At 38.3% G+C, this 12,401-nt stretch overlaps 3 protein-coding genes across 4 annotated transcripts; 1 reads left to right on the forward strand and 2 right to left on the reverse strand.

Moving 5' to 3' along the window:
• Window positions 1-1,881: 1,881 nt before the first annotated feature.
• On the reverse strand, window positions 1,882-4,505 carry gins2 (GINS complex subunit 2). The gene is made up of 5 exons (XM_084575080.1): window positions 4,242-4,505; window positions 3,884-3,998; window positions 3,430-3,529; window positions 3,201-3,327; window positions 1,882-2,410 (listed from the first exon to the last, which is right to left on the reverse strand). Exons 1-5 carry the CDS (start codon window positions 4,329-4,331, stop codon window positions 2,285-2,287), a joined length of 558 nt encoding a protein of 185 aa, XP_084431206.1. The 5' UTR covers window positions 4,332-4,505; the 3' UTR covers window positions 1,882-2,284.
• Window positions 4,506-5,590: 1,085 nt separating this feature from the next.
• On the reverse strand, window positions 5,591-9,481 carry emc8 (ER membrane protein complex subunit 8). The gene is made up of 5 exons (XM_084540978.1): window positions 8,955-9,481; window positions 8,080-8,156; window positions 7,913-7,982; window positions 7,463-7,557; window positions 5,591-7,297 (listed from the first exon to the last, which is right to left on the reverse strand). The coding sequence occupies exons 1-5, from the start codon at window positions 9,165-9,167 to the stop codon at window positions 7,138-7,140; spliced, it is 615 nt and encodes a 204-aa protein (XP_084397104.1). The 5' UTR covers window positions 9,168-9,481; the 3' UTR covers window positions 5,591-7,137.
• Window positions 9,482-9,554: 73 nt separating this feature from the next.
• On the forward strand, window positions 9,555-12,395 carry cox4i1 (cytochrome c oxidase subunit 4I1). Of its 2 annotated transcripts, none has more exons than XM_084540979.1 (5): window positions 9,555-9,621; window positions 10,421-10,497; window positions 11,568-11,732; window positions 11,830-11,961; window positions 12,083-12,395. In XM_084540979.1, the coding sequence occupies exons 2-5, from the start codon at window positions 10,422-10,424 to the stop codon at window positions 12,217-12,219; spliced, it is 510 nt and encodes a 169-aa protein (XP_084397105.1). In that variant the 5' UTR covers window positions 9,555-9,621; window position 10,421; the 3' UTR covers window positions 12,220-12,395. The 2 variants fall into 2 exon arrangements, with proteins under 2 accessions (XP_084397105.1, XP_084397106.1); XM_084540980.1 differs by having other exon boundaries at window positions 9,570-9,617.
• The last annotated feature ends 6 nt before the right edge of the window (window positions 12,396-12,401 follow it).

Below are 12,401 nucleotides of genomic sequence, written 5' to 3' on the forward strand. Positions count from 1 at the left end.
AGTCAAGTCACGTTCATTTATATAGCACACTTAAACGCAATGTACTTGACCCAAGGTGCTCACAGAAATAAAATATATACAGTAATAAAAACAAAAATATAAATGACAAAAAAATAAAATACAAAATAATAATAATAAACAGATTATGATTGTAGATAAAAGAACATATGGTTACTGAAACTACTACTACTAGAGAAAGATGTACAGTAAAGTTAAAGATGCCAGTTAATATAATACTGAAAAGAAATAGAAATAAGATAAATAAACAAACAAGGGGAGAAATTAATGGACATTATAGGCCAAAGAAAATAGATGGGTCTTTAAATTTGATTTAAAACTAGTGATGGTGGGACAGGACTTAATTTCTATAGGGAGATTATTCCAGAGTCTAGGGGCAGCAACAGAAAAAGCCCTATCACCTTTAGTTTTTAGGATTGCATTTGCGACTGAGAGAAGATGTTGTGAGGAAGACCTCAGTGGCCTAGAAGGACAATAGGGACTTAAAAGGTCACAGATATACTGTGGTGCCATTCCATTTAGGGCTTTGAAAACAAAAAGTAAAACTTTAAAATGAATTCTGTATTTGACAGGTAACCAGTGGAGTTGGGCCAGCACAGGACTTATGTGCATATGTTTCTTTGTTCCAGTAAGAAGCCTTGCTGCTGCATTTTGAACTAATTGAAGTCTAGCAAGTGTAGATTGGTTCAGACCTAAATACAGAGAGTTACAATAGTCCAGCCTAGATGTAACAAAAGCATGGATTAGTTTCTAAATCAGTATATGACAGCCAGGGGTTTAATTTAGCTATTGTTCTTAGTTGAAAAAAGCTTCCTTTAACCACACTACTGACTTGCTTATTGAAATTCAAAGAGGAATCTAGGAAAACACCTAGATTTCTGACCTCACTGTGGCAATTTACAGCCAGTGGCCCAAGTGCATTTCTTATCTTAGGAACAGAGCTGTGTGGACCAAAAATAATTATCTCTGTTTTCTTTTCATTTAATTGTAAGAAATTTGCAGCCATCCAACTCTTTATGTCATTAAGGCAGTTAAACAGGCTTTCCAAAGTGCCAGAACTTTCAGCTGCTAATGGCAGGTAAAATTGAGTGTCATCAGCATAGCAGTGATATTGAATGTTATACTTGTTAAAGATGGAGCCAAGAGGCAGCATATATAGGGAGAATAGCAAAGGGCCTAAAATGGAACCCTGAGGGACACCACATTTGATAGGAGCAATGGACGAAGAGCAATTACCTAATCTAACAGAGAATGTTCTATCATTCAGATAAGATGTGAACCAATTCAACACCACCCCTTGCAGACCAACTTCAACCTCCAGACGTTTTAAAAGGATGCTATGGTCAATGGTGTCAAAAGCGGCACTAAGGTCAAGAAGTGCTAAAAGGGCACAAGAGCCATTATCTACTGAGCAAAGAATATCATTTTGCACCTTAAGTAGAACAGATTCAGTGCTATGAAGTTTTCTAAAACCTGACTGAAATTTATCTAGGATATTGAAAGCATTCAAATAAGAGGTGACCTGAGAGAGAACAACTTTTTCCAGGATCTTTGAAACAAAAGGTAATTTGGAAATAGGCCTATAGTTTTTCAGGTCACTGTAATCAAGACTGGGCTTCTTTAGTAGAGGTTGGACAATTGCATGCTTAAAACTAGAGGGGACCACTGCAGTAGATAGGGAGCTATTGATAATAGCCAAAACAACAGGGCAAATGATGTTAAAGACTTCCTTAAACAGGTGTGAAGGTAAAACATCTGAGTGGCAAGAGGAGACAGGCAATGAGGCTTTGAACTGATCTATGGGGGAGGGGTTCTTTCCACCTTTAAAGACAATTTAGGAAATTCTGCGCACCATCATTTTGCAAATTGAACGTACAAATCACCAGTACAATATTCTGATTTATACAACTTTACAAACAATTAGGACAAATAGACTACGTATAGTGTATACACAAGATGGACCCACAAATACATTTATTTTGTGACATTATGAAACGTCCAGAAATGACATTTGCTTTAATCTACTGTGAATTCATTTCTAAACAATTAAATTAAACAAGCACTTATCGCTAACAGCAGATACACATAAAGCTTTTAAATATGTATAGATTGACACACGCCTCCATCAGAAGAAGCATGATCCCTTAAAATGCTGAGTAAAACTTTTCAGTTTCTGAGAAAACAGTCCTTTCTGTAATCAAAGTCTTCCCAAATTCTTGGGACAAAATCCAAATGGGTTTCGGCAGGCCTCGACCTTTCTGAATGGCTAGTCCATGAACTGTCCCTTGCTGGAACCGGGCTGCAGATTGGAGCGTAGTTTGTACATGCAGTTGAGAGAATCCAGAAGGAACGTTCGTATGGTGTTGATCTCCATCAGAGTCAGGTTGTCCAGCTGTAGGGGGACAGAAGCAGGGTGAGACCGTACACCTGTTTGGTTTTTAATAAGTGGAAAAATATAATTTTTGCTCTCCTTCAAGCCCCCTATTAACATTTAAGGATTTAAATCACAATAATGTAGCTGTAAACAACATTTAGAGGGCTAATGCTGTTAATGTGCAGTGCCTTATAGGGCACTTAAGGTTGCCTGTAAATGTTAAACTGGTGAGTGTTGCCACTATGTCTGCTCTATCTTAATATGAGAGTTAAGCAGTGAGGAAAGAGGATGATCCCAATTATTCTTCAAGACACCATGACAATTACTAGTAATCCTGCTGATTAAGAAACAATCAGGTCCATGGTTCAGCTTTAGGTAATGAACATAGGGAGAGTTGTTCACATAAAGATCCTCTTTAGAGTGTAAAAACAATTGGGCTTTTTTGTGTCTTTATTGGATAGTCAGTAGAGACAGACTAGCAGAGGAAGGAGACTGGAATTGCTCAACTGTGGTGAGGCTTCAATTTAAGTTGCGTTCCTATAACTCACCTGGCTGAATGGGGGCCACATTAACTAATTCTTCTTTTTAATGAATGTCAGTGTTGATGCATTTCAAAATTCAGCATTATAATAAAATTTATCTGGAGGACAACAACAAAAAATAACAAGATATAAACTACTAGATGAAGTATTCTGATCCCCTAATGGTCAAAGCAGAAACAAACAAATGCAGCAGACAGCAGTCAGCGTTTTAAAATTTGTATATCCAGTTGACAGTAGGAAGTGTGACTGTCCGTGATCGGCTTTACCTTGGCGTGAGCCTCCTGCTGACTGATGAAACTGTCGGCAGACAGGCGAAGTTTAGCTATACGAGTGTCCCAGATGTCTTTGACCAGCGTGCGGATCTCATCGGCTTTAGGAATGTTGTCAGAGGCACTGCGGAAATAGCACAAACAACCACATGAGGCTGGGCGACACAGACACACCACGAGCCGGCAGTATTTCTACATGAGGATTGATGCAGTTTTTGTGACTCACTGGTTCAGCAGCAGTTTGGTGAGCTCCATGTAGTAAGGACTGGGAACAGGCGTAAAGGCGTCCTCTTTTCTCTCAAGATCTCGCATCTCCTCCAGTTTCTCTGCACATCGGAGCAAAGTGTCAACAACATGCCACCACATATCCAGAGGGAATAAATCAGAATCCATTTCAATACATAAATGCTGTCTGTTTTGAACTACCTGGACCAAAACCATCAATGACTACATTCTATGTATTTGTTCCAGGAGGACATATACTCATATACAGGCACCAGTACCTGTTTAAGTGTAATTTTTAATGATAATAATAACAAGACAGCTACCAAGATTGATTTGCCAGGTAAAACTAAACAGAAATAGTCTTATTCAGTCATTCAATCAAACATAACGTTCAGCTGCATGAAAACATGACAAACATCTGCATGGGCTGTGAGTGCGAAGTGTTCCAACTTTACCAACATCCATCCAGTCAGGGGGAACAATTCTACATTTCTGTCTCTGTTTGAAGTTTAGAGCCAGCCACACAGGAACATCAACAGGCAGTCCAGGGTTGAAGGGACCCAGGTCACCCTGAGGACAGAGACGCATACACTTTATTATGAAGCATTTGTTACATAGCTCATGAATATATTCATTCAGCAATATTAACATGGGCCTTGTGCGCTTGACTTAATGTATTAACATCGTATGGTTTAGTGTATGCTAACTATTCTGCTAATATGGCTAATGCAAAGTTGTTAAGTTGTTAAGTTCTCAGTACGTGGTGAAAAGCTAACAGTTTAACGTGTTGTCAAATAAGCCCGCCTTACTTACCCCGATCAAGAAGACCTTATCTAGGCTGAAATTCGGTATTATCTTGACCAACTCCTTCTCTGCAAGGAACTCGACTTCCGAAGGATCCATCGCTGTTTGTTGTTTTGTTTTCTTAAACTTCCCTCACTCTCTCGATGCAAAATCTTCCCGCGCTGCAGGCTGCACGAGCCTACACGGAAGACAAGGAGGGGACAGCTTCGTCACGAACAGGAAATACGACAGAGCGAGCGCTCCCGGTGAGTTAGCACTGTTATGTGGACTTTAATCTTTTTTTTTTTGTCTGCTTCTATGTTATCGTTGGCCTCCTGTGTACATATATTGAGAACATGTGTAGTTTGAAAGCTGCTTATTGACGCGTCAGAAGTCATGACGATAATGACTATACCTTCGTTTTTTGCCTTGTCTGTACCGGAAGGAAGACAGGGGGCATGTGACCAAGTGCGCCACTAGGCGGCAGTATGGACAAAGGGAGGGAGGGAGTGCTGTTAGGGAAGATGAAGCGGGTACATACGAATAGCATTTCTACCACAGTCACATTCAAACTAGTAACTACTATGACAACACACTAACAACACAAGTCTTTGGACAGACTCGGACACAACCAAGTATTACTATTTTTTCATATATGTTGTATTATTATTTTTAATCAATTTAATTATTTTTTTTTAATGTTTCAACTGTATACCATCACTGACTTTGACATTCGTTAATTTTATTGGCATTCGCTCGCAAACCTCATAAAAGAGCTACACATGCTGCTTTATTCTGGATTTGTAGTTTTCTAAAATTGTTTAATACTGGACCAAACTGCAGAACAATAGTGCAGGTGTTTGAAGCCAAAGCTTTTAATCACTCTCATGTTTTTATATTAATTCCCCCCAAAAATGCTTTCTTAAACACGAAGTGCCAGTCCAGCCAGATAACTTAAACTAATATTTATTTTGTTATACTAGCGGCTGTTTTAAAGACATTTGTTTTAACTTTTAACTAAAGTATTTGTGACTTAAGGCTTTTCTTATTTTATTTTATTTTTTCAAGAGCATTCATAGGTTTCTAGTTATTTAGAGGCCATGTGTGGTCCAAGGTATCTATTAACAGAAAACTGCATTGAAACTATAAAACGTACAAAGTACTTGTTTCAGAATTTAATTATATTATTATTCCTAAAGTGACATTTATGTTAAACAGTAGCTTCTATTGGTGTGCATGCTGCTGACCTGTTAGATTTTTTGTAAAATTGGTGACATGTTGTGTACAGACACTCAATATGTACATATTGTACACAAAAATATATCACTAAAACATTAGGCAAGTATAAATTACCTTCAAATGGATAACAGACACCATAATTTGGCAAAAAATGTCTGAGCTGCCACAGTGATGGTCTAATTGTAATCAGTTACTTTTCATTTTAGAATTAGTGTACCAATAACAAACATAATCTTACAGTGATGTTGAATACAGTAACAAATCTTCAACTTGGAGACTAGGATGTCAGTTCAGTCCTAGATCTGAAAAATTCTTATTTTCCTTTTTCTGGTTGTGTTGCTTTATAAAACAAAGGCTTAAGTCATTGGTAGGTTAATAAGAAAAAGTTGAATAAAAGCACATCGACTCTGTGTCTGCACTTAAAAAAGATAACATTTAAGGTATGTGCAATTACTTTAATAACAATGCAACTTCCTCCTCGCATTAAAGATATTCTACCCATTACCGTTCTACTTTATAATGTTAAGTACATACAAGTTTTTATTACAAATATTGTTCTGCAAACTGACATATAAAATGTCTTTCATGTTGTTCTCCAATCCACCTGTTAACAGTATCCCAAGACCCTGACACACGTTACTGATAAAGCAGCACAGACATTAATGGAACCGTTGGTAGGCTGCTTTTCAACTATATCAAACTAAACAATGAAGCTGCAAACCCTGTAGTTGGGTCAAGGCAATGTCAAGGCAGTGGTATAAGACACACAGAAAAACAATTTCACACATGACATAAACAGCATGGATCCTTTCAGAAAATCTTTTTCATTTTACATTCAGTTCATAAAATGTCTGTCAAAAATGTTGCTTTTTAAATAGATGGACTTAGATTTGTCAATTAAGTAAAAATACATAATATTACCTCATTCTTAAAACAGATATCCAGGACAAAACTAAATTCACACATTCCTGGGATCTGATTCAGATTTCTGAACACACATACTGTATATCATCTAGAATGACATTCAGCAGCGCGGTAGCAACAATGACGAGAGACATGCATTTCAGATACATTTGTGTAAGCATTAATCAACAAGAAGTCAAAGCTCTTGAGTCAACCATCCCTTTGTTGTTGCTGGTGTAGCTGCAGAAACAGGTTGGTACAGTAAAATAGAACAAAACTTTAAGGTTCCTGTGTTTCTAGGTCTATGTCATCAATCTTTTATTATTAAACTGCCCACAAACTTGAACTTAGTTTTGAGAGCTTAAACTAGAAATTTAATAAAGAATTTATTTTTACATCATATCTCAGCAGTACAATCTTCACCAAATGTTTCAATAATTTAGAACTTGATCTCTTTGTGGCTAAGAAGAAATATATAGATCAAATACTCTAGATTTTAACTTTTTGCACATAACTATGAATAAAGACAAACCGTTGCAAGAAACAAAAAATTAAGTTGCATTCAAAAGTGGAACTGCCTTCATCACCTTAGTATCACCTTGTAAAGGTGGATACAGGACAGCAATGCACATGTGGCGCTTGCCCTTTAGAGACCTATCTGGTCAGTGCTCCGCAAGTTCCCGTCAGTGCGGGAACCTTTTGATGGAAGCATTTTTGTTCTCCTGTGCTACAAAATAAGTAGCATCATGCACGCTGAAATGGCAGCAACGCGGACTTGAAGGTCTTAGCACAGATCCAGGACGGACTTGTTAATCACAGGGTTGGTCCAGTCGTTCCTGAGATCATCCAAGTGATTGTCAAAGTCAATCAAGTTCTCATAGGACTTGCCCTCGAGCAGAGCAGATGTGATCTTCTGTGCTTCACTCCAGTCCTCAAAAGAGTCACTGAAAGACACAATAACATGACTTTAAATACTTCAATATTTAAGTTACTGGGAGAAGACAGTGAGCTTGTGTGCTAGAAGCTCTGAGTGAGGTGCACATTAAGACTGTACAGCGTGCATTATACAGGCCTCATAGCCAAACAGACCTCAACACTGAGGCACTTACGTCGTTACTTCTCTGCTCTTCCACTTGTTTTCATGATGATCATAGATAAACACAATGGGCTCAAAACAACTCACTGTTAATCTACCGCTGTCCACCTGCAGGAAATAAAACAACAACACAGAAATTACAAAGGATTCAGTGGCCACTAGGATCATAAGGTGATTCTTACAGACCAGAGTTTTCCATGTTTTACCTAAAAAAAAAAAATAAATCTTATATAGAAATATGTATAATTTAAAAAGCTGCCAAGTATTTTATAGAGTATTATTAGAATGTTTTTTCATTAATCACATTGCTACTACTTTCCAGGTAGCCATAATTTTGCAAAAACTTTCTTTATGTGCAAACCACCATGGAACTATCATTGTTGCTTTTGTGTTATCCTTCCTGATTAATATATTATTTGAAAAATATAATCTATTATTTTCTATCTAAATTATTTACTCTTACCATAACAATTGCTGCTTCGCTGAAGTTCTCAGAAATCCTGGCAGCCACTTTCTCTGCCACTTGGTTGGGTCTACAAGGGAAAGGACCAAAAATGTTGTGTATATCAGCAAGGTGTCCTGAGTAGGTTGCAGCATGGTTTATTATCGATGGAAAAACAGAGTGTGTACCTTGAATCCTTCGTGCGTTCGTTGGCTTGATAATATCCGGCCATGATGTAATTATTTTCTTTACACCAAGTATCAATCTGAGATTGCAGCACGAGGGTGTGAAGGCAACATGTGAAGAGAGAATGAAAGCTGAACAGGTGAGTTTAATTTTAAACAGAAAGAAACAACAGACATGAAACCACGCTCAGCTGCAGGTTTATTAGGCACATGTTGCTGAGTGAATGTGAAAAATCCAGTTTTTGTTACAACTGTTTCACATCACAGAGCTGTTGATTGAACTTCATTGTCACTTCCAGAAGTGTAGTTTGTGATGCCATTAACTTGTTTCTTTAAATGGAGAGGTGAATATGAGATTTAGTCCAGTCTTTACTATATACTCACTTGCCAGTTCACGCTGATCCAGTGTAAGAAAGGTGGTGATTCAGCTCCGTGATCTTTTTGTTGGATGTAGCTTGTGGTGCCGTTAAACCTTTTAATTTCTGTTATTTAGCCTAACCCACTGACTAAAGAGAGACGTGTGTCAGTACAACACAATTCAATAGTTCTACAATCCGCAGCCTCCAAAATGAAAACACAGTTCAATCAACAGCTCTCTCTGTTATTTTACCATGCCATAGCCTTAATGAAGATAAGATTTAGCGCTGTACTGTTGTGTTAGAATGTATTTGTTTTCCCTAGTGTACCTAATAATGACAGTGATTGTATTGCAGTGGACCATAATAACCTGCATGCTGACCACTGCAACTGATCAAAACCCGAGTTTCTACTTCAGAAACTGATGTTTATCATCACGTGGCTGCTGTATTAGACTGCATTTATTTATAACCAGGCCCACCCAACAAACTAAGTGTACAGTTTCCTTGATGCCTACTTACCAGCGTTAAAGCTACTTCTAGCATTGGTGCCAGAGCAAGAGTGCCGTGAAACAGAGGCACACAGTCCACACACAGCACTGGATCACTGTGGCTGTCTTTCTTTTTCTCCTTCGTTTTTTCTGCCACCAGCAGTCCATTCACGGCGCAGTGGGGATACTTGGCAGCATGTAAAAGCATTTTACAGTAAGCCTGGCTAGTGAGTTGAATAGGCATGTTTATACGAAAAACAGCAGAGGAACGACAGCTTCTGCCAAAGTAGTTGAGTTGCTCTTCACGCGTCGAGGAGGGATTGCTGCCTGCTACCGTTAGCTATCGTCACTTATCATGCCCGGAGAAAAGTAGATATCTACCTCGGCAGTCACCTTACTGACAGGATAGGAGGTCGGAGCAATGTTTTCTGACGAGCTCATCTAAGCTTTGTATATATCACAAATCACAGCTAGCTTTATATGCTAAATGTTTAACTCGGTGTCCAACCCGAATGGCTAATCTTACTTCCACCTTCCACTCGTTTCTGTACCACCGGTGGTGCTGCAAAACAGGATAAAAATGTCGTAAAATCGAGACTATCTTCCGTCATGTGTCGCACAATTTACGTATTTCCGCTCTCTGTCATCCACACTTCCCTTGATAGCATCCGCGGACAGGACCAAGGAAGAGACAGTAGGTCGTATTTTTTATTATCTACGTCGTCTATCTAACCCTATCAAAATACATCGCAGTTTACCTCATATTTGTTTTGACATTATATACACTCTAAGTATAAAGACTGACCCAGGTTGACCTAATAATTTTAATCGAAATAACCACTTCCCTACATTGACTTTGTGCGAGCGCACCGGAGCTAGGACGTGCTTACTTTCCGGGTAGCTGTCGTTAGCCTCAAGAGGTAGATGTGATGTGCAAAAAGCGAATGTTTCAGTTGCCCACCACGAATGCAGTCTCCGTTGGTGGGGGAATGGCGAATGGTGTAGTGTTGTCCCATAGAAACTAGCATTTCTGTTATTATTTTTACCCTCGCGCAATGACCTTGTGTTTGCAGCTAACGCTAGCTAGCATTGCAATGAACACTGATCTCTTTCGTTTAGACGCATAGACCTAACGGTGACAAATCAACTCGCATAAAAGTACAATGCATGGAGTGAATTATCGTTTATGTATGCATTACATATTCTAATTTTAAAAACGCAAAATGACTTTAAGTATAACACTTTACGACAATAGAAACCTACTATCTGCTGTTGTTGAGAAACCTACTATTTCTAATACTTCAAATTGGCCATTTACCTACACTGTTTTCAGTTATTTTTTTCATGTATGCACATTGATAAAAGGGATTATTTTTCATGCTTACTTTAAAAAAAAATTGTAGGATAAAAAATATATAATGGAATAGAGATTGTGAAAATCTTGTGTAAACGTGCTAAATGGCTTTATTAATATCTCTTATATGATCTTTTCCACAGAATGCTGGCCACAAGAGCCCTTAGCCTTATTGGCAAACGTGCCATTTCCACATCTGTCTGTGTACGTGGAGGACATGGTATGTTCAACATAACATAAAATGGGTCTGTTCTATTTCTGGCTGGTGGTATCGCAACGAATGCAGCTTGTTCCATGTATACATGTCTGGTGACCTTTCTAAAAACAACTTCACTTATTTTAGAATTTAAAATGTAAATCTGAATGCCCGTGCCATGATTTCAAGACACAGCAGTTGGCACATCTATTTTGAGCAGGCTTTTTGAATTACATCTAGTTGTCAGTTAAATTGTATTTGCACCAGAAGAGCATAAATGGGTGTTTATGTTCTCTTATATAAACATCACTTTTTCAAACACGTTTCCATCCTTTAATGAAAGTCAAGTTTGTACAAAGGAACAGCTCTTTCTCATCAGTATCTGACCCCTTATTATCAGCTTCTCAACCTGTGAACATGTTTTCCAGCCATCAGGAAACATTTAAGTGTGCCCATACAGCACTGATTTCAAGTGTTTCATCTGCATAGTTTAATGTGCCATCAAGTACTTTTAACTGAATACAAACTCATTATAAAGTTCAACGGACAAGAGCTTACAGACAGAGTGCCAGTTGACTTGCACCTTCTTATATGAGCAAATATCGAGGGATATACTGACATGGTCATGACAGCAAAACGCCACGGCATCTAATTTCACGGGTTAGCACAACATCCTCAACCAAACCTCTTATTTCATTGTAATTAGTTTACCTGTTAATTCACTCATAATTAAACTTGTGTTTTTTTGTCAAAAGTAATTTAAATGACTGTGATGTGCTGACACATGTGCCTAAAAATGCATAAGTTTTATCTACCATATCAAAGAATTCACAATACTGATGTTGAATTCAGACAAAAAAAAAACACATTTGTAAAACTGAGGAATACTTCAGACACAGTGAGTTCCAACTAATGACATCCATATATTCACAGTAGACAACACTGACTCTGGGATGAATCTTCTTCATCTGAGATTGTGTTTTGTCTTTTACCTAAGGTTTCAAGTGAATTTTATCATGAATGAATGAATGAATGCATTCAGTACAGTTGTTATCAAGTGATTTGATGAGTCATTTTTTTTCTTCCCCTTGCAGGTGTTGCTAAGGTGGAGGACTATACTCTACCTGTCTACTTTGATAGGCGGGAGAGCCCTCTCCCGGATATCTGCTACGTGCAGAATCTGAGTCCCGAGCAGAAGTCCCTGAAGGAGAAGGAGAAAGGCTCATGGGCTGCACTCTCCAATGATGAGAAGATTGCTTGTAGGGCTTGATAACACTAAACATTTTTTAGTAGTATGTGTAGTAATGTTTTGTGTTCTGCAACCTTCATCTAGAATTGTGTGTTTCCAATCTTTAGTGTACCGCATCAGCTTCAACCAGAGCTTTGCTGAGATGAACCAGGGATCAGCAGAGTGGAAATCTGTGGTTGGAGGGATTTTTGCCTTCATTGGCATCACTGGCCTGGTTGTGCTCTGGCAGAGGAAATATGGTAAATATGTTAAAATGGCATCTTCCTTAGTATTCTTGTTATAGGCTGAGATATGGATGGAAGGATTACATTGGTTTCTGTAGTTTATTTACGCTTGACATATTTTGTTTTCTCTTCGCAGTGTATGGACCTGTCCCACACACATTTGATGCCGAGTACAAGGAAAAGGAGCTGCAGAGGATGCTGGACATGAGAGTCAGCCCAGTGGAGGGCTTCTCAGCCAAGTGGGACTACGAAAACAAGCAATGGAAAAAGTAACAGACCCAGAGGACCAACAACACACACTTGAAGATAAAGGCAGACGACAAAAACTTATATTTCTGTATTTATCAGTTGTCCACATTACCTCAGTCTGTGCATTTTGGAAGGCCACTTCCTCTTACGGTCTTTGTGTATCATAGAAATAAAAATAAAAACAGTTAAATGAAATAAAACTTGTT

This window comes from Chelon labrosus, assembly GCF_963514085.1.
Source record: "Chelon labrosus genome assembly, chromosome: 3".
NCBI lineage: Eukaryota > Metazoa > Chordata > Actinopteri > Mugiliformes > Mugilidae > Chelon > Chelon labrosus.

What these genes read in the sequence shown, in the direction of transcription:
- gins2 (XM_084575080.1), bottom strand. Translation starts at nt 4,331, where the DNA reads ATGGATCCTTCGGAAGTCGAGTTCCTTGCAGAGAAGGAGTTGGTCAAG. An exon ending in ATAAGGTCTTCTTGATCGGG is followed by an intron (nt 3,999 to 4,241) that starts GTAAGTAAGGCG and finishes CTCTGTCCTCAG; the next exon opens with GGTGACCTGGGTCCCTTCAA. An exon ending in AGCAGGAGGCTCACGCCAAG is followed by an intron (nt 2,411 to 3,200) that starts GTAAAGCCGATC and finishes GTCCCCCTACAG; the next exon opens with CTGGACAACCTGACTCTGAT.
- emc8 (XM_084540978.1), bottom strand. Translation starts at nt 9,167, where the DNA reads ATGCCTATTCAACTCACTAGCCAGGCTTACTGTAAAATGCTTTTACAT. An exon ending in GCGAAGCAGCAATTGTTATG is followed by an intron (nt 7,558 to 7,912) that starts GTAAGAGTAAAT and finishes TATTTCCTGCAG; the next exon opens with GTGGACAGCGGTAGATTAAC. An exon ending in AAGAGCAGAGAAGTAACGAC is followed by an intron (nt 7,298 to 7,462) that starts GTAAGTGCCTCA and finishes TGTGTCTTTCAG; the next exon opens with TGACTCTTTTGAGGACTGGA.
- cox4i1 (XM_084540979.1), top strand. Translation starts at nt 10,422, where the DNA reads ATGCTGGCCACAAGAGCCCTTAGCCTTATTGGCAAACGTGCCATTTCC. An exon ending in CAATGATGAGAAGATTGCTT is followed by an intron (nt 11,733 to 11,829) that starts GTAGGGCTTGAT and finishes TCCAATCTTTAG; the next exon opens with TGTACCGCATCAGCTTCAAC. An exon ending in GCTCTGGCAGAGGAAATATG is followed by an intron (nt 11,962 to 12,082) that starts GTAAATATGTTA and finishes TTCTCTTCGCAG; the next exon opens with TGTATGGACCTGTCCCACAC.